The sequence below is a fragment of the Prinia subflava genome, chromosome 1 (genome assembly GCF_021018805.1).
Source record: "Prinia subflava isolate CZ2003 ecotype Zambia chromosome 1, Cam_Psub_1.2, whole genome shotgun sequence".
NCBI classification, from domain to species: Eukaryota; Metazoa; Chordata; class Aves; order Passeriformes; family Cisticolidae; genus Prinia; species Prinia subflava.
This window is the reverse complement of record NC_086247.1, coordinates 73,137,053-73,164,625: the sequence shown is the minus strand read 5'-3', so window position 1 is coordinate 73,164,625 and position 27,573 is coordinate 73,137,053. Positions and strand designations below refer to the sequence as shown.

At 38.8% G+C, this 27,573-nt stretch overlaps 1 protein-coding gene across 13 annotated transcripts in view; it reads left to right on the top strand.

The window, feature by feature from the left end:
- The window catches only part of CTNND2 (catenin delta 2), a 640,487-nt gene that overhangs the window by 510,558 nt on the left and 102,356 nt on the right, over positions 1–27,573 (top strand). For all 13 annotated transcript variants that reach the window (XR_010080727.1, XM_063400030.1, XM_063400087.1 and 10 more), the window contains one exon: positions 4,955–5,138. Coding sequence is in view for 12 of the 13 variants with exons in the window: in XM_063400030.1 (XP_063256100.1) it covers positions 4,955–5,138 (184 nt within the window). In the remaining variant the exon portion in view is untranslated. The remainder of the gene's footprint in view (positions 1–4,954; positions 5,139–27,573) is intronic.

Sequence of the window (27,573 nt, the reverse complement as noted above, 5' to 3'; positions counted from 1 at the left end):
GTATTCATTCACAAAACAGATAGGTAGTGCAAGAAAATTGGTGATGCCAGTTTTAAACCTTCACACTTTCACAGTGTGCTTTTAAGGAGATTCCTTCTGAGCTGTGTGTTGTTCAGGTGCCAGAACTTCTCGAATCAGCCACTTTCTCTTTGCTGCAGGAGGTCTGTTACTGAGCCAGTTTCTCACCTTGACGGCTGAGCTGGTTGTGAAGTCTTACTGCACTTTGTATTAGGAAATGTTGTGGTTGATGTTCAGCATCTCTGCACAGAACTGCTGTAATCTCTTGGGAGCCACATCTGCTGCCAGGGAGCAGATCCAGCTCTGAGAGCAGCCTTGCGCTCACAGCGCGGGCTCCGAGCAGCACCAGCAAATGACTTTCCTAGCACTTGGGAGCTCGGGGTAGAGGATGCTTGTCCTGAGGACTCCAGCAAAAGATCCCTGGTGCTTGGCTTCTATGCAGGGTATTTAGCACTCAGATTTCAATCTTAATTGTCATGTTCATGAGGGAAACTCCTGGTAATATTTCTGTGCCTTCAGCATATAAACAAAAATGCCTGCCAATGCTTTGGTCTCTCTTTGTAGGATGCAGTCTCTCAGCACTATCAAATGGTTTTCTGCATCACTCCATGACAAACTATTAAATTATGATGGAAAAGGAAAACCAGGATACATTGAAGTACTTTTGGATTTTTATTTTTACAGAGAATATGAAATAAGCAAAATTTTAATATAATTGAAAGTTAACTTAAACATCCCATATTGAGAAGAATCAAAGTCTTGTTTCTCCATATAGTATTTGTTTACTTACAATCTTTTTATCATATGATTTATTTATGTAAGTAAATAAGTACGTCTTTTGCACTACAAAAAAACCATAGTGGCAGTGTGGCAAGGGGAATGCTTTTTGGAAAAGATGACTTTTCCAGTTTCTTGATTTCCATTCATATTTGTAATCTAACTTGTTCTAAGAGGTTTGTTTATATATATATATATATATTAGTCATAATTTGAGGTCACATTAAATCATGAATTAAATAAATAGTTGGTTAGACTTCCCTGGTTTTGTGCATGTTCTCTTGCTATGATGGCATTTTTTGCATAGATATATACAATCTGTATTTTCTTAACTTTGAATGGAATAAGGATAGCATGTGGAGTATCACATCTTGAATTATATCTGACCGTACATATATATATACCAGTTCCAACTAAAACACCAGCACAAAAATGCATTGAAATGTTTAATCAGCATGAGCTTAAGCACCAGCCTGATTCAGATATTATGGGGCTTTCACTCTGACTGCTCCATTAAACTGAGCAACCTGTTGACCATAGCAGTTGCATGTCCTCTGATAAACTGCTCCAGAAGATGCAGTTTGATGTAGTAAGATCTCCAGAATGAGCATTTCTGTAGTCTCCTCTAAGAATCCTTCATCTGACGTCTGCTAGGCTGATACTCGGACCCAAAATTCATCTTCTAACTGGAATCAACTGAATATTTTCAATACCAGTTTCTCAGTTTTAAACTTAAAATGTAAGTGCAAGATTCTTTTTCACTGTATTTCCATTTATTGTATATAAGGGTGAAAAACCTCAACCTGCAGAAAGACTTGTTCAGTCTGGTGTAGCTATTTGTGCCTTTCTATGAGATTTCCAACACAATCAAAAGTGATCTGAAAATTGGGACACAAAATGCTTAATCTGAATGCCTCACAGCTTTAAAAGCAAGAAGGATATAAAATATAAATAAAAGTGATTAAGAGATGTTCAACACTGATTAGTTTCTTTATTTCACACCTCTCACAAGAGTCTGTCTATGGATGATAAACAGTTGAGTTGGACTGTTGTGTTGTTGAGTGGATCCCACTTTTTGTCATCAGCCAGTGGTGAGTCCAGCCCTTGACCTTCCTGTGGGCAGCTGATGACAATGCAAATTCTCCAGGGGTCACTCAAGCCGCCTCTGAGACTATTGCAGACTTTCTTCTGGTGCTCAGAAACCCAGTTCATGCTGGGCTTTCAGAATAAGGTGTCACATGGCCTCAGTAACGAGATTCTTACAGTAGCCTTAAAGGGCATGTCAGGAATACAGGCTTGGAAAATATGTTCAGAATCATGTGGTGAAAAGGTGGCTCTGTAGTGGAAGGTGTATCAGGTAAAGGATTTACTTTATTGTCATTCTCCCTTGCAAAGTCAAGGCAATGGATCATCTTCTCAGACTCCACATAAATCTAGCTTTAGGTTATCCTCAGCAAAAACAGTGAGAAGTGAATTGCCGGTGCCCTTTCATAGTTGCAAATTCTTAATTAAGAAGGTCACAAGGAGGCGTGTAGAATGCCAACCTCAGAGTGTAGCAGACTGCACTGCTTGTGAGAATTAAGTTTAACATGTCAGTAAAAAATTTTTGGTTCACGTGGTAGGTAGTATTCAATCTCACTATTAGATAAAACTTGTTATTCTGGGGTGGAAGATTACCTCACTCTTTAAAACTGCGAGGAGCAAAAACTTAGAAGAAAGCATCAGGTTTACTGGGCAGTGCTTCTGCCTTGACTTAAATTTTGCTTGCCTCTACCTTGACTTAAAATCATTTTAGAAGGTGTAATAGCCATTTTAGCCTGGTGTTCCCATCATCCTCTTACCTGAAGGTTTAATTTTCCAGTTACAGAAATCAGAGAGAAAGGACCTAAAGAATATTTCTAGGCTCAACTATTGCTGAATACCACAATGTTTATGTGAGGTTACTTTAAATTAGCAAGAACCTGAAGTGAATAGAAAGTAGTTTCGACATGCATGTTTTTAAGCATTTTGCTAGACAGGGCTCTTACATTTGCTTCTTTTGTATTCTTTTCTGCTTTTCCAGTTCTTGGCCACTTCTTAAAGCCCAAAGTATTGTTTTGTTACCATCAAAACACTCTTGTGCCTCACTTTTAAAATAGGACTTCTTCACAAAGTTACAGCACATTGTCTTGCATAAGAACTAAATGGATCCTTAAAGGGGGAAAGATTTGCATTCTGATTCTCTGCTTTTATTCCATACACATCATTTACACCTGTCTAGATAAATGTAAAAAAAAAAAAAAGGCAACTGCATTGTTGTTTTTAATGACAAAACCCAGCAAAATGCTAGGTATTTCAAGAATACTAGATGTGACATTAAAGCTTGCCAAGAACGAGAACACATAGAAAAGCAAGTATAAGTATCCTTATGAAGCTCTTCAGTCCTTTAAATATGGAATTCCTTTTCATAAAGACATTCAGAACAGAATTCAAACAGACTCTTTTCCCTTTAAAGCAATTCTTAAATGAAAAAATGAGCATTATTAAAAAGAACATTTTTCTTCTTTTTTTTTGTCTGTAGCTAATGTTGGTCTGCCTCATGCAGGTTGTGTTAATAGGTTTTTTTACCAGTATACTGATCAAAATTTTATATTTAACTGTGTAACTGCTTTTGCAGACTGTTACATATAAAATAATTTAAACATGAAATTGTATAACAGAAACAGCCTCCCTACAGAGGTAATTAATTTTAAAGGGAAACCCAAAAATATAAGTTGATTCCTGTTAATTACTCTGTGCTGTCAAAGCACAGAATGCTAAGGAAAGCCTTCAGCAAGCAGTGTTCTTGCTGCTTATGTTTATAAATGTCTGAGTCTGTGTTCCTAAGGCCTTCCTTCAGCATTTTCCTCCCACAACACTCTTGGATTTTTTGTAGTGTTTCTATTTGTAACCTATATGCGAAATGATGATGGTAATAATTTTTCTCTTTTGGTTGAAAACTTTGATAGATGTAAAATCAAAAGTCAATTTTGCCACAGAGGTGGGACCAGGCTACTGTCCTTTGGGTAGGAGAGTAGGGAAGAGTAGGATTGGATTCTACAGAGGAGGATGGATGTTGGCAAGGGGAGTGGCATGATGAGGCAGGTTTCCTCTTCCAGCTACTCCTGGGAGGGTGCTGAGCTGAAATAAAGACCACTGGTTCTTCAGAACAGCAAATTTCCTGCAGCTTCCCCCAGCAATAAGAGCTGCCCAGCAGCAGCAGGCTCTTGGCACAGCACAGAAGTCACACGTGCTTTTCCAGCAAATACAAATACCTAAATGTGGGAATGGAAAGCAGGCTGTCTTTTGCTCCTAACAATTTCTTACCTGCATTCTGTGTGGCACAAATACAGTGACCTTGATCTTTGCAGATGTGCTCAGAAAACTCTGGCTCTTGATTTCTCTTCTTTTTCTTTGGCACATTACAAATTGCAACAGAAGGGATTTTGGTTTTTTTAAACTCTAGTAAATCTCCTTGTTAGTTGCACCATTAAGCTTGCTATTTCCATGTAAAATTACAGTATTCTGTAACTTTGTATAGTTAAATATTTACAAAATATAATATTCCTTGCTGCAGTCTGGTAAAGCACTGATGTATCAGGTTGTAGAGGAGGTCTTTTTGCTTGTAGTACCAACAAGCCTAGACTGTTACTTCCATTACAGTGAAGATCACTGGGCTGAGGTTTTGTTCTCTGAATGTGTATCTATCAACAGTGGAAGTTCTAGTGTAAATCAGAACCTGTTTTCTGCTTCTGGTTTTATTAATTTTACTTAGAAGGAAGATATCTGAAGACCGAGCCCTAAATTCCTTGTAATACTCCTTCATTCCATGTGTGCTTCACAGCCTGTGCAGGCCTAGATCATAACCAGCTGCTCAGTTTTTAGGCAGAGCTCTGAGAAATTTCCAGTGCTGCTGTGACTACAGGTTTTGTATTTAAAGCTGTAATCCCACTACAAAAGTTTGCAGATATCATTCAGCTCCATCTACTATGTAATCTGTTCTATTGTTGACAGAAACAGCAAAATTAAACACGCCAATATGGTGTGAAATATATTGGTTTGGATTGGGTTTTTTAAAACAAAAAAAAAATCGAACTTGTTTTGGAAAAGTGCTAATTATTAGTCATTTTACTTTTTATAGGAGTTCTCTGGAATCTATCCTCCTGTGATGCACTGAAAATGCCAATCATCCAGGATGCCCTTGCAGTGTTGACCAATGCAGTGATCATCCCTCACTCTGGATGGGAAAACTCTCCACTCCAGGATGATCATAAAATACAACTCCATTCATCACAGGTGCTGCGCAATGCCACTGGGTGCCTAAGGTGAGTCCTTCAAAACCTTTGCTGTACCTTAATCATCTTGCTTTTGTTTGAATTGCTATTTCTCATTCTTGGTCATCTCTAAACTAATTAATTAGTTTGTCTGTCAGCAAAGAGGATGATTTTCAGTGTTGTAAACTTAAAGTTGGAAATTAGAATACAAGCTTCAGGTCATTAAGAAAACAATCTTTAGAAGGGCTGTTGGGGGTTTTCTGTTTTTCTTTCCTTAGCTGCTTTCATCCAAGCTTGTATATTACATACATTTACTCCCTTGTAAATGTCCTGTTTCCCCAGTTGCTTAAATAAAGTCAATATGTTCTCACTATTACATCTAATTTAATCAGTACAAAAAATAATGAAGATGCTCACAAAAAGTAACGTCTTAAACGTTACAGATACCATTGCTGGAGTTCTGATAAATATAAAAAGCAGATTTTTTATGCTCTGGGAAGATGAGAATTTCAATAAGAGGCCAACCAAGTTAACATTTTCAACCAAAAGACTTAAATAAATACTTACCAAGTATGATAACTGTTTATGTTTGTGTTTCTATGCCAAATATGTATATGCAATGCAAAGGTACATTTATGTAAATAAGTGCAATTTGATCTGTCCATTCCTAAAAGTCACTGTAGATGTGAGAATGAAAGTAGAACGAGTAAGAAGAGTTTCAGTTCTGACAAAATCTTACTAGAGGATTGAATCATAGCAATTTCTGAATTCCAATAACACATAATTTCTGTGAAATGATAATAGGCTGTGTAGATTTTTTTTCTCCAGGTATATTGGAGAAAATAATCTGTAATCTATCCCAGAGACATGAAAATGGATTAGTTAATATTTTTACATACATCACAGAAAATAACATAGGGAATAATATGTTTCAGTAAGGCAATCTATGTTTTATGCTGGATCCAAAGCAGATATACATTAAAAAGTTAAATAAAAGAGAAAATTCACAGGAGGCAAAGTTAAAGAGCAGAATTTTTACATATCTGTCGCAAGCACCTTTTTGTCTTTGTGCTCTTTCATCAAATGAAATGTCTCCCTTTCCAAAGTTACATTTGAAAAGTTTAAGGGGAAAAGCAGTAAATATTATTGACAGTTTATATGCAATCAGAAGAGAATGAAAGATAGAAGCTAATGACTGCTGTATTGCAAATTTGGAATTAAATGCAGAATTGCAGTATTGGACTTGAGCACAGGTGGGATTATGTGGTTACCAGCTGTCTTGGGGTATGTGACTGAAGCCAGGTATTTGTACCTGAGTTGTTTGACTTTTTTTGAAAAGAGTTTATGGTATAATTGTGTTACATTGCATTCAAATCATTACCAAAAAAAAATTTGCCATAATCACTAGGGGGTGACAGAAGATGTTACGTGAAGACCTTTACTACATTCAGAGTCTCACATTTCCAGTATTTAATGTGTCTCGGTTAAAGAGCTGCCTCTGAAAGAAACGTCTGTTACAAATTTGGGGCATCCGTGTCCCCTCTCTGAGTGAGCATGTCCGGTGTTGATCTCCCCTCACCATAAGCTCCATCTTCCTGGTAATGGTTCTCGACTGCTTCTCAGGGACCAATCCTGAGATTGCTCATCCCCGATCTGCAAGCTTCGGTTTTTCCTACCTCTTAGTTGATGGATTCATTGCACACTGGTCTTGAAATCTTTCTTCTTTCTTTTTTTTTCTTGTGAGTGTATGTGCACGCCCATTTGCAAACTGATGTGAGCTTACTGTAGCCTGCATTCTGGGTCAGCCTGAGGACTGGGGCCACGTGAGAAGGGTACGTTGCCTGATCTAATACACACTGCTTTGCAGCAAGGCTTACCTCCAAGTGCTTGATGGGATGCTGTCATAGCAGAATGGCTTCTGGTCAGCTCGTGCAAAATAAGCTCATATCTGCCTGCAAAAGACTGTGCATATTATAACTCCTGAGTCCTCCCCAGGTAGCTGTAGCAGCAGCTCAAAGTGCTGTCCTGAGCAGGTTGGTCTTCCTTCTAAACCCAGGCCCTTCAATCATAGTACAACCTTTTAATATATTTCTGATATCAAACCCTCACTGTTTCTCAAATGCATCTTTCTATCCTCTCTGATGGCTTCAGATTTTTTTTGGCCTCCATCCATCTTCTTTAGATAGTTTCATCCAACTGAGTCTGTGTGGATGCTCTTCGGCAGAGCAAGAACATTTGGAGAGGGTTGAAACTTACTTCACAACAGCAGTAACTTTTCTTGATTACTTTTCTCCAGTCGCTGTTAAAGATACTTCTCTATGCAAAATTTCAGATTTGAAATTAAGCATGAAAAAAAAGTGCAAGCTCACCCCTGAGATGGGAACTGGTTTCTTCTGTTGAGTTAATGTAATGTAATGGGACTGTAGGCTGGAGGAAACAGCAAGGGTCGGAATGAAAAGGTTAGAAAATTCTGTGATGATTGGAGTCCTGCATTCTCTGTTCAGGTGAAATACTCACCACCCTCAATAAACTGAACAGCTTTCACACTTTCCACTTGGGTCTAGTTACAAGCCCTGTGTTTCCATTTCAAGATCTCACTGGACAAGGGAGGTAAATCAAGAAGATGTATTGTGGTTGCTGGCTAAGGTTGTGCTGTACTTATCTGCTAAATGTAAAGTCCATTGTCATCTTCCATGGGAGAATTTCTTCTAAGACTCTGGTTTGGTTGTCCACTGCTCTTTTCTTTTTCTGCTTTTGCTAGAGCTCATTTTGAGGGGATGCAGATAAAATTCACTTGCATCAGGATTATCAGTGGCAATGCTCAGGATCAGAGGAAGAGTAGTGGTGTTCAGGATAGTTGACAAATTCTGAATATCTAATGTTGGCAGATTTTAGAGACATCAGGTTCTATTTTATAGGTTTAGTGCTAACAAATATACCAGGAGGATTTGGGTTCGGGGTTTTTTTTCAGTCTTCTGTGACTGACTCTTCTTTGATTGTCTGGTGTATTCACTGCTGAAAACTTTCAATAATGTTTGAGAGGTGATGTAATATAATCCATTCCATATACAACACTAATAAGTAGTTTGCAATGGCCATTATACAGGAATAGTCAGATCTTTGTTTTGTGTTTTTATCACAACAGTATATGAATTATTATTTTTTTCTGCTGATCTTTGCTTTTCTCAGTTACTTGATGAGAATTTATGATTTTCAATTTAAAAGATGGTTATTACCTACAATTTTTAGTACTTATATCTGCTTACTCATTATCTTTCTTAACCACATTCTTAAGTCTGTAACTCCTGTCACCCATAATGCAGCTGAAATCACATAAAAAGCAGCAGCAATATCAGACCTTCTTCTGTTATTTTCTCTTTTCCTTAAAGATGTTATTTACCAGATGCACTTTGCATACTTTTCAGATTTGAAAAAAAAAAAGTAGTTTTAATGCAATATTGTACAAATTAATTTTACGTAACTGGAACACTTTGAAATTGTTTAGATAATTCAAAGATCTAAATACAGCGTTATGGCTATCTCTTAGAAATTTAATCTAAATATTCATCTTTCATAAATTGCCAGACCTCAGTGTGACATGTTGGAGTAATCACCCAATTTAGTTGCCTCCCCACAGAGATACTAGTACCTTACCTCATTAAGCAGTGGTAGAGTTGACTTCTTTATTCCTTTTGTGTTTTAGCTGTGACTCTTGTGTTAGAGGAATACTGTATCTTTGATTTATAGTTTCTGGTTCACTTGAACTTACTAGGGATAGTCAGGTGAAAACTGAATTTTTAACCCCAGTTGTTTATGGGAGGGGTTTGCAATTGCCAATCTGAAATTTAAAAAGCAATATGAGAGACACTGGATAATGTTGTCCTAACCTGAAACTTCAAGCTTAATTATTACAAAACTATAAATCCCCATCCAGATAATTATTTGAAAAAAAAATCGCAGACAAAAAACTTTTCAAGAATTTTCACCTCATGTACAATCTGCAAACTTGTTTTTCTATAAATTTAAAATTAATTTAAGTTAATAGAACATCATCTGTGGATTTAAAAGAATTTTAAGACTTCCTGTTTTAAAATTCTGGTGTAGGTTTAGACACAAAATTATAAAATGCTTTTTCTTTCTTTCATTGTGTGTTTAATCTTGAATCATACACTGAAAGTACAGGAGCAATTGTGAAAATCAAAGACCTGTTAAAATATTTACCTTCACCCCATTCATTGATTTGAAATTGTATGGGAGTATCATTCAAGTAGTTATTTGTTTAGAAAGCAACATCTGTCTTTCCAATTTTTATAGTTCATACTTTCTTACTTGTAAAACCTTTAACAAAATTCCTTTTATTATTTTTCAACTGAATAAAACAAGCTCTCAAAGAGGAGCAAAGGGGAAAAGTGCTTTTAAAACATGACTTGAATAACTGACCCAGTAGTATTTTCTGGATAGATCAACTTTTGGAAGGAACAAATTGTGTTGTTAAAACAATTTGTGTTAGCTGTGAAACCTGAATATCAAATGTTTTCCACTGGTTTGCAGGTGAGAGATGTATTTCACAGACATTTACATCTAATGCTTTGTCTCACTGTCTTGTTTCTCCTCCAGTTCACTTGGAAACATCCAAAGTTTATGGACTCCTGTTTTTAGGAACTTCTGTACTCTTATTTCATAGAATGTTCTGCTGCATACTGACAAACTAAGACATGGGAACAGCATCAAATAAATGACACAGACTGTACTATTTTTCATCTGTTTAGTTTCTAGAGAAACACATATGTGGACCCATGTATGTGAAACATGTTTGAGGCTAAAGTGGTACATGTGTGTATGTGCACATGTGTAGGTGTGTCTATGTTGTGTCCATTCAGGTATAGAAGGGATGATCATGTAGAAGGGAAGCCAGAGTACTCTTTACTGACTGGTGCAAGCTCTGGATATCTGCTGTTGAGTATAAGTGCAGCTGCCTTCTTACAGTAGGACCAGGACTGCTGCTTCTGGTTTTGTGATTCTCCCCCTGTTAACAGAGCAGTCATGTTTTGTCCATCTCTGTTGGTGCAGTGGTGGATATAGAGATTTTGGACATAATACCCACCTCAGTACTTTCTGTGCTTTTCTGGAGCCCAGGAGCTCCTCTCAGGCTCTGACCATACAATTTTGTCCACGAGAAGGTCCACGTTTTCTGTCAGAAAGGAGCCTGTCAGAATGCAAAGTTAGGACAAAAGATGAATTGTGTATTTCCACAGACAGCCTACTCAAGGGAGGGACTGTTGCTGCAAGCTGTTCCCAGAGGCTAAAATGGGAAAAAGCACAGGAAATAAATAAGAGTCAGTCTGCAGGAAAATGTGTATTTCACCTTTTCAAGAATCTAGGTTCCAGTCTAGAAAAAGTCACAAACCAATTGAGAGACCGCAACGATTGCATCCCAGTTAAGCCTAAAGTTTTGAAGGTAAATTTCTGCAAGATATTAAAAAGATTGTTCCTTCCTGAATGCTGCAATTGTTCAGAAATGTAGCTGAAATAAAAGTCTAATGTTAAAACTCTGGGAAAGAGAGAGATTTTGGTAGGAATAGATCAGTGTCCTCTGATTACTGCTGTAGCATTTTTATTCAGAAGATACTCACGGGAAAAGTACCTACAGAATTAAATGTGTAGTTGTGTCAGATATTTAAGCACCCCACTTTTTCTTCACAGTGTAGTTATTCCTAACTTACATATTCATGAACTAATTTATAAGGTTTATACAAGGTCATACTGTATTAATTATAGCAGTGGCATTCAAATAGCACTCTAAAGTGTAGTGCTTTTAATGCTTCTTCAGTATTCCTCTCAAAAGCATTATTTCAACATAACAAATTGATAGCTCTGTAAGTTTATTCTGGGCTCAGGCTGATGAAAATCTTAAACAGGAATTTTGATTTTAAATATATGATATATATGATATTATGGAACGCCCTTTATATTCTTTTTTTGGTCTGAAAAACAATACAACATAATTCCAGCCACTTTTTACTTTTCCTGTTCTTAAAAACATGGAAGCTTTGGTGACATACCTCCTTCCTGCATTGTTTTATCTGATAAAAGAGATGCTGGGCTATTCTGCCTTCAAATGCAGAACAAACTCCCAATGTATTGATTTTGCACAGAGTTAGCCAAAAAGTGATCTATCAACACACATCTTCAAAACAGAACGTAAGTGGTTCCTGGGCAAACGATGAAATTCACTCATGGGTGAGGGGGCTTCATTTTTGGATACCAAATAGAAATACTGGACCTGTATGTTGAGAGTCTGCTAATTGAAGACATAGCTGAAATTTAGTTCTGTTCCTTCAATTGACATATTTTATTCTCTTTAAAACGAATGTATGTGGATTTTTTCAGGAAAAATGTCCACAACTTAACTGGGTGTCAGACAATTAAAAGTATTTACTTGATGCTATGGCAGGGCTGTGTTCCTCTTGTATTTACGTAATTTGCTGTTTCTGGAAATTATAGACTGAATTAAGAATGAATATGCCTTTTGCATTTATTGTATTCTTAGGCTCAGCAACAATGACAAAGTTATAAAGTGTTGCTTCTAAGGCTGAATGGCTTATGATGTACCCTAGCGTTGAATGTGGGGGGTGTTGAATATCTCAAATATATTTTGAACGACTGATTATTTTTCCAGCTTTTGATGATTTTAATTCCTTTCAGATTGAATCCCTACTGTTAACTAGTGCCTAATGTGAAAATTAAATGTCCACTCTTATTTGCATAGCTAGGTAGTGTTAATTTACATTTCCTTCTGACAGAGGTTTAAGCCTTGTGGATGTGAATGCTTTGAAGAAAGTAAATAGTTTGTTTCGTGAAATGGCTTCAACCTTGTTGTTTGGGTTTTTTGTCATTTCAGGACAGTTTTAATTTATGCAGTAACAAGTGTTAGCTTGGCAGATGCTGTAATAAAGTATGATCTGAATGTTAGTGTCCTGCTGGCTTGATTTTAGCTGACTCCTAAGCACAGCTGACAATAACAGGTCTCCTTCCCAGTGGCCAGCTGCAGAGCTGAGTATCACTGCCACAGGAGAGAACCCCCTAAGCCTGTGTGGTACCACGTGTATTTTAGAGCACATCCATGCAGTCACTGTGTGGGAAGGTAAAGAAATGGAGCCAATTTCTTCTTGGCTGTCTGGGCCCATGGAGAAGAATAACCACAAGTGTCAGTGGGAATCAAGGTGTACCTCTGTTGTGACTTTGCTGACTATCAAAAATCCTGAACAGTCCTTTTTGAATGGGTACTTTCAAAAACTCATATAGTCTGGCTGCACAGAAAATATTATTTGTCTCAGCATGAGAGAAAAGCTGATTGTGACAATTCCGTGGCACCGCTCATGGTCACGGTGATTGATGATAGAGGATGATGTTTTATTTACCCAAGAAAGATGAGAAACACAGTCATTCAGAGTTTCTATGCCCTCTCAATTTCACCAGAGATAATAAAATAAGTACGTCTGGGTTCTTTGGTGCTCATCGCGTGATTTCTATATTGACTAGATTTTCTCTTCTTAAAACCATTTGCATTACTAGACAATATGAAAAAGGAACATGTGAAAACACATGGCTCTGCATAGTGAAGGAAAGGCAGGGTGTACTTCTGCAACTTTCCCTCTTTGTCTCATGATAAATGGCTTCAAATCTGAAGAAACGTTGCCTAGGAATGGGCGGATCATTTGGTCTCTGCTCAGTCTCAGGATCTGCAGTAGAAAGCTGTATTTGAAGTATGCTGAGCTTGCTTCAGCCTTCTGGATAAGCCAGCCAACATCACAGAGTAAACATTTTATCATCTCCTTCCAGAATGTTGTAGGCATGTGAACTGTTGGACTTCAGGCACAGGAGTAATTAATGCCAGCAACTCAAATGGGCCAGTGCTCAAATCTTTTCCTGAGAGAAGGCTTTGATGGCATTCCACACGTCTGCAAGTTGGTGATCTACTGAGAGCTGGTGAGAAGCACTCTCCAGCACTAAGTGTAGCACTGAAGCCCCAAGAGCTGCAGTCCCTACTAATCACATTCACAAACTTTGCAACTTTTATCTGTTTGGGAAATATTTTCCCAAGAACTCTCCTGATGAAGTGACACGGCCAGTAGAACCCCAGCTAGCTCTGAATCCAGCTGTGCCAAGAGCCGTTCCCAAATCTGCCAGCAGGTTCAGGTAAGGGTGCAGAACAAGGCTGTTCTTCTATGGCAAACAGGTGTTATGGTGCCTAGACTTCAGAGCAAGGACTAGAGAAGGCTCTTTTTCGTATGGTTTCTCAGAGACCTTTATTCCCCAAAAGGGGGGTATGAAAAGGAGCAGGAACAAAGCCCGTGCCCGCTTTTAAAACCTAGGGATAGGGGGTGTGGAACAAGCAGGTGATTGGTCCCAGGACAGATGGACAGGGGGTTTTCCATAACACAGGGCAGGGTCAGGGGAAAGGTGGACAGCTGACCGAAGCTTCTAGGGACAGGGCAGGGACAGGAGAGGTAGACAAAGAGACAAAGGGGGAGGCATGCTTGGACGGTACTTGACCCATCGGGTGGGGGGAAACAGGAGAGAACCATTGAGCTACAGAACTCAAAACAGCTTAACAAAAACTCACCACCACAATGAAGTAAATAAATTAAAATACAGCTCTGGGTGCAGGGGGTGATAAAACAGGCTGCAGAGTGCCAGGTCTGCTTACTTTGCAGTCCACTCAGAATGTCTGAGCTGAACACTGAAAAGCAGAAGATCATTTCCAAATATCATATTTTGTCAAACTTTGCCTAGTGAGTGTTGAGATTGCATTCTTGTTATCATCACCACAAATCTCCATAGAGGACTTTGGAAGATTTTTTTAGTTCAATTGCATTGATTTTATCCAACTTGAAAATTTATGTGGTTGTAATACAAACTAACACTCACACAAGTGAAGTGAGATGATTTAAAGCTTGGGCAGGGTGGTGCTTATTTCCAGCTGCGGCTTACTAATACACACACAGACTTGCAGACACTGCCTCAGAGAGGCAACAGCAGCACAAAAGGAGAGGATTTTCTCTGTGTTCTGCCAGCAAAGTCTGTGCTAAGTTTCTGTCCAATATGCAAAACAAGGTGGCAGACCGCCCTCTTCAAAAATCAGTTAGAGATACTGGGGGGGGTTTGTATTTCAGGTGTTTATTTCCTACTGTCTTCCCTAAATTAGCTTCATATACAGTATTTTCCAGGTCTTCATTAATGGTAGGAAAGTTTTCTTGGGAAAGAAAGAATACACTCAGTAAAAAAAATTAAGAATCCAGTATTTTAAGTGCATTAGCATGTACTATGAACATGCTAATGTTCATAGTGAACATGTATTTAACATCTGTCTGATAGCTGTCCTTTTACAAGAGCATATAGTGACAAGGGGGAATGGTTTCACACTGAAAGAGAGCAGGTTTAGATTAGATGTTAGAAGGGAATTCTTCACTATGCAAGTGGTAGGGCACTGGAACTGGTTGTCCAGAAAAGCTGTGTATGCCCCACTCCTGGAAGTGTTCAAGGCCAGGCTAGATGGGGCTTTGAGCAACTTGGTCTGGTGGAAAGTGTCCCTGCCCATGGCGGGGAGGCTGCAGCCACATGGTCTTCAGAGCCCCTTCCAACCCTGACCATTTTATGGTTCTGTAATAGTATTTTTAGCTAGGATTGCACACTCCATGCAGACAATTTGTGACCAAGTACTTTTGAGGTATTTGTCCTAGTGTAGCTTTTTTACATTCACAGCTCATTTCTTTTTGTCAGGTAGTCATTTATTACAGTTAGTTGGTTACAGCTTCAGCATTTTCTCTTGAAGGACAGTAGTATTGTGAAACACTTCCTCTTCTCCCCTTGCTGTCATTCATCCATCCTTATATTGGATTTGCTGTGTACAAAAGAACAATATTTGGAAAGTGTTTCAAAAAAGATGGTCACGAGAGGACACATTATAAGTATTGTGCCTATACAAATGTGAGTTTAGGGGGGTTTTTAGTCTCGTAATGAAGTAATACCCACTAGAATGGATAATAAAAATATTTACTTACAAAAAAGAATTTAATTCCCTGTGTTCGCTTTATATAATTGATTTGTGCTGAGGAAGTTTTTTAGTCAGCTATTTGAATTGCTTGACTTTGGTTGATTTTGATACCTGCTATGTTTGGTTGCCAGACTTCATGTTAAGGAGTGTCTTCTAATCAGTGCAAATATGAGAAAATGCACAATGTTGGTTGCACTTTTGGTAGTTACTTGAGTGTTAGAGCCAGCTGCCTGTGCTTGCAGTCTGACTGCACAGGTGGGCACTTGCAGCCCGTGAGGAGAGATCTACCACGGCCTGGCCTGGGGCCCAGCTGGTGACCTCAGGAGTACTTAGGCTTCATAAACCCACAGAAATAAGATCAATCCTCTTTTCAATTAACAAACACACTGGGAGGTCATCCTTTTTATAGTCCATGTGATAAAGGGCGCAGAGCAGATAGTAATGGCTCTGTTTGCATTCACCGGCAGCGTGACCAGGAACAGACATTTGTGAGTTCGTATGAATATCTTCTGTGCACAAGAGAGGGATCAGCCACAACAAACAGAAGAATCGACTGAGACCAGTTCAAGAAGGAGGGTTCAGCTTTATCAGTTTAACATCAAGGAGAGAGATGTAACTAGGGTTGTATCTTCTGTGCTGCATATCAATCTGTTTTGAACAGTGTGGTCCTCCTTAGCCCACTCTTAGGTGGAATGGTGTCACCCTTCCCTGTCTCTAGGTTGCAGAGATTACTGAGGACAGCTGGTCTGCACACAAGGCATAGGATCCACCAGCAAAATCAGCAGGAGTGTGGCTGTCACTGGAGTCACCAGCATTGAAATAGGGAAGAGGGAAATTCACATGAATGATACCATTTTCTGAACTGAAATTCTATAGCCTTTACAGAAATGACATTATTGAAATTGTTTTTACAAGAACAATGTGTTTGCTTTTTTTGTTTCCTTTACCTTTTAGAAAATTGGTAGTTTTGTTTTTGCCTTCACGTAGGTTTCAGAAAAGTCAGCTAAAAGAGCCCTTGGGCACTGAACTACTCAGATTTCCATTTTTTTTTTATTATTTTTTGGTTTTGTTTGGGCTTTATTCAAAAAACCTGAAGTACCTAAAGTTAAATAGGCAGCATTTCCATCTTAAAGGATTTCAGAGATAAAAATTGTCTTCCTTTGATTATAAAATCAATTTATGACTGGTTTTAGGTGTCTTATTTAACTAGACTCCTGAGTGAGGTAGTGGTTGTTTAGAGGCATACTAATGCTGTATGTATGTCACATTTGTGTATACAAAGATGATCTGTAAATAATCAGTTTGTTTTACCATTTTTTCACCTGAATATGTAGGTACTTTAAGCACTTCAGTGGTATTATTATCTGTAATGAAAATGCGTATTTACTTGCTAATAAAACAGGAAGACGTGTACATCTCTAGGGGGGATTGTATGTATTTATGTATTTTTCTCTTTTTTGTACTCTTTGGTTTGAATAATGGCGGTGGCAGAATTTCTTTTAAGGCGGTAGGAAGTGATTGCATTAGCACAAATATTTTATTCTAGGATCGTGGCTCCACATATCATAAAACACATGGAAAGCATTAACTGATTAATTATCCCCCATAATTCTCCAACGTATCTCTGTCTAGATTATAATGCTTGCAGTATCACTTCTGCAGGGGTTACATTTTGCCTGACCTTATGGCAGACATACAGTGTAATTATTAAATAGGGGCTAATTTATGTAAACAAATGTTAGTTTTTCATAGCATGAGCCCTATCATTATGTTTTATTGCTAGTGGATGTGTTATGTAGTCAGCCATTCTTCAACGGTTTGGGTAGACCATTATAGTAAATTATCTTTATACTATAAACTAAAAAGATTAGGGTTTACAAAGTCAAACTAGCATAATCCATAGATACGATTTATATTTCCTCGCCTACAAATACATAAGAGCTTCAGCTGATCATACTTTAGCAAAATAAATATATTTTACTTTGTATGAGGATACTTCAGGTATTTTCCAGTAAGAACATTTTGGGGGATTCTAATGCAAACCACAGTTTGTATCAGATAAAAATAAATATGCAGGAACTGGAGTTTATTTAATACTGCCATAACTGTCATATACTGACCTTCATCTATCAAAAACTTCTGAGTTTTTACTCTATTACAGTAAAACTCATTGCTTTCCATTGTTCCTTATAATCTAAATTAACCTAATAGCTCCCATTCTTGAGTCAAGTGGAGGAATCTGTTATGGGGATAACAGTGAAACTACCCACCAGTTTTCTTCTTCATTCTTTCTTTCCTTACTTCTTATTCTTAGATAAGGAAAGAAAGGAGATTGATCATGTTTACACTGACATCTGAGTACCTGGAGTTTTCACTGGTGCAGACATGCAGCAGTATTGGGAATGGGACTCTTGGAGGCATCTAAGCGTATTCATGCCTTTCCTGTTTAATCATTTCACATTTACTCTTCTCTGCTGGAGGTCTGTCCTTGTGCTGTTCATTTTTTCAAGTTCATGTATTCAGTAAGAAACAAATTATTAATCTATTTTATCAATAATAAATATTTGTTCATGTTTAAAATCTGCAGTGAGAAACAGAGTGGTTTTCCACCAGATCCATTTGGGAGTTTGCTCTGCTTTTTTCACAGTTAGTGTGAAATGAAGTTAGTGGCCTCAGCACAACTCCTGCTGCTGTCCCACCTGAAGCAGTACTGTCATTGCAGTTCTTGATACTCAGGCACGACATAGGAGTGATGCTGGCAGTGGCAGTGGAGGGCAGCTTGCAGCGCTGGGTATGTGTGCCCCTGCAGCAGTCAGCACGTTCAGCCAGCAGTACAGACTGTTTCATTTAGTATCAACCTCCTGCAGGCTTGGACTGTACATTTAGGTTGTTATTCTCAACTCTAGTGGCATACTTTCTGTTTTAAGTTTGGCTGTTAACCATACTTGCCGAGGTATTTGATCATTCCTCCTGACCACAGCATCAAGACATCCATGGCAGTCACACACTCAGTGGATTTTGAATCCTTTGTGAATCCATTTCAGAGGAGAAAGGTGTGCATTAATTAAAAAACAAACAAACAAGAACAAAGAGCAGACAACAAATCCTCAAAACCAACCAAACCACCAAACAAGAAGCAATCAGCTTGCTGGGAACTTGAGAGCAAGTCGCACTGCTGTACAGGAAGACTGGAAATTATGGCAGAACCGCTCACTTGGGTAAGCAGAAAGTCTCCTGGAGCACAAGAAGAAACCAGAGTGGAAACCAGAGCAACAAAGAATATGAAAAGCTGCATTTGGAGATAAAATGAGGAAGATCAAAGACCAGCAGGAGGTAACTTGGTATATAAAGGATCACAGCAGGGAATTTTACAGGCATATGTATCCTAAAAGGAGAAAGAAGTTGAGAAGAATGCGTCCATTAATGCATGAGGAAGACAAATTAGTGATGGATAAAAGGGAAAAACTAAAGAACTCAACACCTGTTGTGCCATAGTTTTATCAGGCAAATCCTGCTCCTGGACTCCTGTACATTTCAGTGTGTTTTAAGAAGACCAAGGAGAAGCAGCCATGGGCATCAGCAGGATAAGGGCTATTTGGAGAATATATATATATATATATGTATATGTATGTATGTATGTATTTGGATCCATGACACTGGATGGAATTTACCCAAGGGTACTGCAAAAAAAGCTGTTTGATGCAGTTGCAAGGCATCTATCACACCGATGTTTTGGGGAGGTGACTGAGAGCTAGAGAAAGGCTAAAAACTAATCTGGCTTTGAGGAGAACCAAAATAGTCTGAGGATCACCTTTATCTGAAACCTTGGAAAAAAACCCAGACTATGACTTTTTAGAATCTGTTTCAAAGAATAAGATGGAGGAACAGTCCATGGATTTACCACTGGCAGATCATGTTTAGTGAGCGTGATTGCCTTCTGTGATAAAGTGTTTGTCCACTTGGATGAAGGGAGAGCACTGAAGGAATATACTGTTCCTTTATTGTTTTATTAGTACAGGCTGTAAATCCTGACTAAGCAGCATGCTTTTGAAAAGGAACTGGGGTTTATGGAGGACACCAATCCAAATATGAGCCAAAATGTGTTCTCATCCTGTATGTGGCAGACTGGGATACATCTGTGACCAGCAGGTGCATGGAAGATTATCTCCCTTTTCTTGGTACAGCTGTGCACACCTGGGCAACACTGTTTCCAAATTTGGGCCCACTCTGCTCAATAAGAATTCTCAGAAATTGGAGAGGGTGCAGGGAAGAGGTCACAAGTTTCAGTTTGGGAAATTCAGATTGGACATTACATTTCACGAGGTAGGCAGTGCAACACAGGTGGAGAGGTGGTGGAATGTCCATCCTTTGATTACTTCATGGCTCTCCAACAAAACCGCTGACCTTGTCTGGTCTTGACAATCCTTCCATAAGCAGCAGGCTGGACACTGATGCCTTCCCGATGGTTCTTCCAAACACCAACTCTGAAATTACGTGAGTGACTCCAGAGCTTCAAGTCAAGCCCCTGGAAAACTGGGAGTACAGAAAGTAAAAGTTCTGAGACAAAATCTGGAAGAGAAGAAAATTCTCTTACCTCCTTTCTCATGTCAGGGCCATTATTCCTTTTCCCTTGCATTGGTCATGGAGCACTTGCTGACAGAGGTGAGCAGGCTAATGGAAAACAACCCCAGCAAGCCCTTCTAAGTGAAACTGTCAGTCACATCAAATCCATTGTGTGTGATGAATTCCTACACACACAGTGAGTCCTACAGGGGCGAAAAGTGACAGCACAGACAACCTATCACAACCAATCTGTGAAAGGGGGTTAAATTACAGATGCAGAGGCCAACTTAATTCGGGTATTATGTGAATTTTCAGTGCTTGACTTTGCAAGTGTACTGTTCTGTAAAGCATGTTACAACAATGAGCTGATTAGCAATTGCAAGTATGATGCAATGTCAGCCAAACAGCTCAGAAAGATTTGTATTTGCAAATCTTTTTACACTTATGGTCATGTAGGCTAATTGTTAATTTGGGTTCTCTTAATAAATAAGTAAATAAGTGGTATTTTGGTGGTGTTTGAACTACTATGTGTTACAATATTGGGCATTTGTAATTAGATGTTTATTTAAACAGACGATTTCAGAATTGCAGTTGCAAGCTGCTTTTCATATTCTTTACATCAAGATGAAATTACAGTCAGTGAAAAAGTATTGACCATTACATGCAAAGTGTCTTGCCATTTGTAAGTCTCTAAATTCAGTTAAATCCCCTTGAAATTGCAATCAGACTTTAAAATTCTATTCAAAATATTAATACTACAATTTTTGAAGAACTGGACATAGAGGAAACGCAGTAGATTTTTTTGTTAATCAGTTTACCTTGCTAACACAACTTTGAGACATTTAGGTCTTATTTTTCAGTGTCATTGAGACTTCCATGTTTTTCTGGAGTTCTCTGAACTCGTATGCTGAAATATTTCCAGAGCTCTCTGCTGTTTGTTCAGAGTGAATTCACCATTGGTCTAAATAAATGAAGAGAGTTGCACTTAATCTATAAAGTACTTTGAGAGTTTATGCTTGTTACTGCTGTTCTTTGTGGTGTTATAGTAGCCATCAGCTTCTCTGGCATCGCTATTTTTTTTTGGCTGTCATATTTTGTTCAGTTAACAGGGCAGATTTGTAAATCAAGTTTACAGCCTAGCAGGCTGCCTGAATCTTCTGAGGCAGGTTATAGTGCCGGTTTTCAAGTGGACTTTGGGTTATAAATGTGTAAATTGAAGACCTAAGTGGTATAACTTTTATCTGGGAAAAGAGGACAGGAGGCATATTGATAGTCATTGCATGACTCCTGTAAGAGGCTGTAACAGATAGCAAAGTCAGGTGTATGAGGTTTTGCTGCCTAAATTATAAATGTTTACCAGCTCAATTAAATTAGGCATGTTCTGAGAAAAGATTTCATGGTGTGGATTAGATTTCAGGCATTCACCTACATGCATGTGAGTGGCTTTGGCTGCAGGCATCACAGCAGTACCACTGCCCAGCAGATGTAGTATTTGGAGAAGCCCAGTACGTCCCCAAAAGTGTGGGAAAACACTGAAGTTTGTGTTTTCCTTCTGCCAGGGTGCTGCTTTCCATGTAGATTCTCAAGAGAACAGATGACATGGATGACAATAGTGTTGTGTGGCTTAATACTTTGATGCTGAAGGCAACATTTTAGATAAAATGATGAGGCAAGAGTGAGGATATGTTTGGTGAGAAGCAGGCAGATTAAGCAGATTAAATTGAAGCTGGGTGTGGATTACTACTTGTCTCTGATAACAAAGAGTTTTGTCTTAGGGACTTGTCTACACTGTGTAATAACAGAAAGCAAAGAACTTCAGAACAGTTGTTTCTCAGTAATTCTCCCAGTGAATACTCTTAGGGTACACCCTGTGTCTCCAGAGGAAGTCAGTGCAGGATAAATACTGCATATGAAATACGGATAACTTTTCCAAAGCTTTCTCCAGTAGAAGAGTCCATACAGTGCCTGACTGTCCCTGAAGTGGTCAGTGGCACCCACTGGTGCCAGTGGGTGTGTCTGGAGTGCAGGGGTGCACTTCCTTCCTTCCTCTAAACCTTGATGTGGTCTTATACAGCTAAGGATTTCTTTGAGCTGTGATCAGAGACACACTTACCTGCTGTCAGAGCCCAAGGATACAGGGAGTGACGCTTGTGCCCAGCAAAGCCCAATCACTGATTGTGAGTGCAGTAGGGAAGAGAGAGTGAGCCCCAGCTGAGGCCCTTCCAATACCTCTCCCTCACGTGGCAGATAAGTAATTGGCTGGATGGACACAGACAGAGAGTTGTGGTCAATGGCTCTATCTACTGGTGATGAGTGGTGCCCCTCAAGGCTCTGTCTTAAGGCCAGTGCTCTTTAAATCAGAGATCAAGTGCACCCTCAGTACATTTGCCGATGACACGAAGCTGAGCTGTGCAGCTGACACGACAGAAGGAAGGGCTCTCATTCAGGGGGACCTGGACAAACTTGAGAAGTGGGCCCATGAGAACCTCATGAAGTTCACCAAGCCAAACTGCAAGGTGCCACAACTGGGTCAGGGCAATCACAGGCATGAGTGCAGACTGGGGGTAGCCACTGAGAGCAGCCCTGCCAAGAAACACTTGGGAGTTCTGGTGGATGAAAAGCTGGACATGAGCCAAGAGGGTGTGCTTACAGCCCAGAAAGTCATTGGTATCCTGGGCTGCATCAAAAGCAGCATGGCCAGGACATGGAGGGAGGTGACTCTCCCGCATTACTCTACTCTCCTGAGACGACAGCTGGAGTGCTGCATCAGCTCTGGGGCCCCCAACATCAGGAGGTCATGGACCTGTTGGAGCAGGTCCAGAGGAGGGACACGGAGACAATCTGCTCTGGGCAGAAAGAGAACTCAAGGACAAGGAACTGGAACATTTTAATACTCGATTCATACACTTACTGTCTTGATGGAGTGTCATTTTACCAGTGCCACCTGCTAAGAAAGGGAGAACAAATGCTCTCGTATTTGGTACTAACATATTTATTTCAGCAAGGTTTTGCAATGAAAATCTTCTCTGAGCTGGGGAATATGCACTAAGCTTACTAAAGGTCTATTAAATAATTTGCAATCTTGATACCTAATACAGGAAATTTTACTGTAATTCAGGGAATTGTGTTTGCACTGTTTCAGAGGAAGCTATGTTTTCGAGTAACTGACAATTAACTGAGAATGGTAAAATAATAATTACAAAATTAGAATGAGTGTTTATTCATAAAAGAATAGACACCTTTAGAAGCTGTAATTATCTTCTTGCTAATTTGGTCTGACTGGCAAACGAAGCATACAGAGGATGATTCTTTTCCTGGGCACAGCAGCACTGCAGTCAAAGCACAGTTAGAGGTGAGGTTTGTTGTAAAAGCAGGTCACGTGGCAGCAGGTAGTAATGGTGCTTAGTATCTCTTGCTCAGGGAATTCTTATCTATCAACTGAAGAGCAAAAACAACTGCAGGAATTCCTCAGCATAGGATAATTAACTAGAGACTGAGGCTGAAGTTTGCCACGGCACCAGTAACTTTATACTTGAAACCAGCTCTCAGCTTTTTCTGGTTATTCACTTTGCATAATTTTCCCTCACTCTTTTTTCATTGTTGGTGAATTGTGGGTTTCTAAATATGATACACTCTGTCTCTTGGCCCAAAAAACATGTTCCTATGTCCATGTCCTCCTATGTAAGTTGAAACTTGATGGAAATAAGATGCACAAAGGTGCATTATGATAGAAAGAAGACAATGATTCTGCAGAAAGCTTTCCTCAATCAGATACACACAGCTCCTGCAAACTGTATTTTTGGGGGAGAGGCAGTGTTGAGGGCGAGGTGTCCTCTCCATTCACAGCATACAAGTGTTTTGGTGCAATTTATAGGAAGAATCAGGAGGAGGCAAATACAGTAATGTGTTAAGTGCATATCTTTGCAGAGGGAAGGGTGAAATATCTGAAGCGTAATAGTTTATTTCATGGCCAAGCAAATAGCAAAGTAGAGAGTCTACAACACATGGAAGAGTTTCATGAGCATCTTCAGGCACCAATACAAAGTTTGAATTTGGCATTTAGTTTAACAAGAATGAGTGAGTTGATTCAAAGGGTATGTGTGAAAATGAAAAGGGAAAAATTAAATCTCTGACAATAAGTAATATTTGCCTCCTGAGCAGTTCCTGTGACATACAAGAGAGCCAGGCATCAAAACAGGGCAGTGTTTTAAGAAGTTTGTTCTGGCAGAAGATCAGGTTGTCAGGTGCCATCCCTGGGGTATCAGCCCAAGGGGTAGAGAGCATTGACAGTAACGCTCATAGCAGAGTTTGTTCATTGTTCTGTGTGGCATGGACTAGGTGGGGGTAAGTAGGGCTGTGGTGGAGTGATCCCCTTCTTTTTTTACAGGTTATTTCAGGCAGCAGTGATGCACAAGGACTCGTTAGGCTGAAGGGCATGCTGTAGGGTCAGTTCTTTCACCATCCCTCAGTGTGCACATAAAACCATTTGGAGATCGGCTGATGTGACATAATCTGAGGTGGGATGCTCACTGGCAATTTCAGGTTCACTGTCATGAAAATAAGACATGAACATACATAATTATTTCTTATGCTGAAGGCACATTTGAGCAAAGGGTAAGAATTATAATTTATTATGCATCACATTATATATTTTTTACAATTAGGCAATTTATGATAATGAGATTTTTTTACAGGTATTTAGCTCAAAAAATCGTAACACTCTGGCATGCTATAACTGGGAAGCAGCATAGATACCTTGATGTTTTTAATGGAGTTAAAGCATTAAAAAAAGAAAATTGAAGGTAGAGATTGTTCCAGAAATAAGAAAATGCAATTTCACAGGAACAGTATCATTTAATTAATTATGTGACTAGAAATAAATAATATGAGAACGTAATAAATTAATTTTGAGATGCCTAACTGAAAATTCAGAAGGAGGAGCTGGTAACAGAGCACGTGGATTATGACAGTAAAAACTTACATACCGGTAACTGGTTTAGACAAGGGGCAGGGAGAAATGGCAAATAAGCAGCATTTCTAAAGATTTTTAATTTGATAGGGGAGAAAGACGCCTCTCAGATTTGGAGAGGGACTCCAGCTGGTGAAATGTCCATAGCAGTCTGTAGCACTGAGAACATGGGCAATCACACAGCTGAAAAGCATTTCTCTTCTACTTTGCTGTGCTGTGCTGTAACTTTGCTTGTTCCAGAGCAGTGTTTCATACTTCTGATACTCTAATTAGAGTGTTCTGCTTTGTGACTTCTTGTCCTCTGTATTAAAATTTCTAAGTAGCTGATCAAAAAGAAATGAAGCTAATAATCTAATGAACTGATTGGTGTTGTAATTAATTGTGCTCATCTGATTAGTCAACAACCAAAGCTGATTTACCCTCCTTTCTTCTCAAGGCACTGATAATAGCTTTTCAAGACTGCCAAGTAGATGCAGAAAGGCACTTGAAACTCAGATGTGACAGGGAGATTGCTTTGTAGGTTAAGAGAATCATCTTACTTGAGCAATCACGATCCTATTTGTTTGTTCCTCCAGGTTGATAGGATTGCTGGTATTTTTTCTGGAACCTAATCTTTATTCATAGATTTTTAGAGTGTTAGCTTTGCTAAATATACCTATTTACATTGTTTCTGGTCTTACTTTTGCAATCACCTTTTTCACCGAGTTATAAAACCAAAGCAAGAGAGCAGCATAACTTTCCAGTACTTTGATTTATAAGCCTTGAGAAGAAATGCATTACTGATAATGCTTTGAAATGTTTCAGACTTAAGGGCAGAGGCAAACAGACTTACTGAGCTTAAGTGTCTACCAAAGTATATGAAAAGAATATGCACTATGTTGTAATACCTCATCCAAAAATTTTAGGCTTGGTTTGATAACAACAGTGTCAAATTAAAAATCAGCATATCCAATGGAAAAGTGAGAATCAGAGCATAAAAAATAGAATCTTTTGTCAAAACGGAATCCAAAATTCCTCAATAATGCCATTATTTATTTGCATATTTATACAATTAGAAAGTCACATCTGAACTATCATCTAGCCCAGATAGAATGCTTGTTTTAACAGAGAAACCAAAATGACAGTGTCATGGTATTCCATCCCAGCGTTTAAAGTAGTTTTTCCTCATACAGATGCTGTCCTAGGTTACCATGTCTGAAATAAGCTCTATTTCTCTTACTTTTTTGTTCACGGTGTAGCTTTCTTGTTTTCCTAGAAACACATTCACATCCCTTTATCATCGAACTAGGAGAACTCATTTCAGCTTCCCATCCTTTCAAAGTGTCTGTTTATTTGTAGATGTAAAATTACTGGGTTTATGCCTGAGTCACAGATTTGTCTTCTTGCATCATGCTGTAGAAGGAGTTTGACAGTTGTGGCACTTGGCTTTTCACTGTATGTGTTTGGTCGCTCTTAAACTGAATTTGTGTGGCCAGTGGGTCTGTTTGGCCTGTGGACTGTTTTCCATGTTACAGGCTATTCACTGCATATTTAAATGTGTTGTTTTTTCTGGGAAACTAACTGACTTCTTACTGTTCCAATTGTGTGTATGAGCCACAAGGGAGACCAAGACAGGGACCTACACTTTACGCATTAAAGCACCTTTTTCTTTTATAATTGTCAGTTAAGAGAATTTATGGACAATAGGACCCACTGGAATGCAAGACACTCAAATGACTCTGAAAGTTTTAAAGCAGACATTGAGCTTCAAATCATTCTCTTTTTTGCTTCTGTGAGGTAGTGCAATGACATTCTTTGCACAAAGACTTCTGAGCATGCTGGAGACCCAGTTCTAAATGACTTACTGGAATGGAGCAGAGGATGGCCCCAGAGGGTACCAAATCTCAGGTACTGAGTTCATCATTTCACTTGAGAGAGGGGAGAAAGGCTGCACAAATTAGTCCTTTAAGACAGAAAGATATTTAACAAACTTTAGGAAGTATAACCCAGAGTCTATTTTATGTAGATTTTGGGGGTTTTTTTCTGATTACAGAAATTATACTTGTAAAACTTCTTCATAGATTTTGTTGTTGTTGTTTAGGAGTTTCATTAAATAATCAAACCGGTCTGTTAGAAAAAGCATCATGCTTATATTTTTAATCAATTTTTAAATTTATGTGATGGTCTGGTCTTATTCTGTTAGTGTAGTCAAATATGTCTTCTGTAGGTAAAATGTGCCCACTAGTACTAAGCAGTTTCAGGTAAAACCTGGCAGCAGGTCAGGAATGTATTTTGCCCCTGTGTTGGATTCTGAAGACTCAGACATTGAAATATTTCTGAGTGTATGGAAAAGAGGTTGGTGTGTATTCCTGAAAAGCACAAGAGCTACTCTGGGATTAAGTCAAGGGGAAAGCTGTCAAATCTATGACTTTTTGTTTTCATTTGTTAGTACTAGTTGTTCTTAAGATTTAAAAAAAGGTCAGATACATCAAAGGATGGCAAGAAATTTCACACACTGCGAGAAGTTGGCTAAATTCCTTTTCCAAGTTTCACATACGATTGAAAATCCTTTTCCCCCACTGCTGTGTATGTTACAATTTTGACTGAAGGAGAGTCATTTTTCTTTACAGCCAAAATTATATTAGAGAAATAACATTCAAACAATTTCATGAAAAGATCTCAGCAGTGTAAGGCATGCTGGTACACTCAGAATAATATTTTAGACACAGTAAATTACTGCCTTTTACAGATAGTATATTTCGTTGATGCTTACTCCAAACTCTAATGCATTTTGTCTGCTTCTTTCTAATTGTTCTTAAGAATGCAGTTGTAATGCCAAGCTTTTTCTGAGACTATAGCCTACAAAAAATAAAAGCGGGGATATTTTTATTCTTGTGGAAATATTTTTGCTAGGGCAG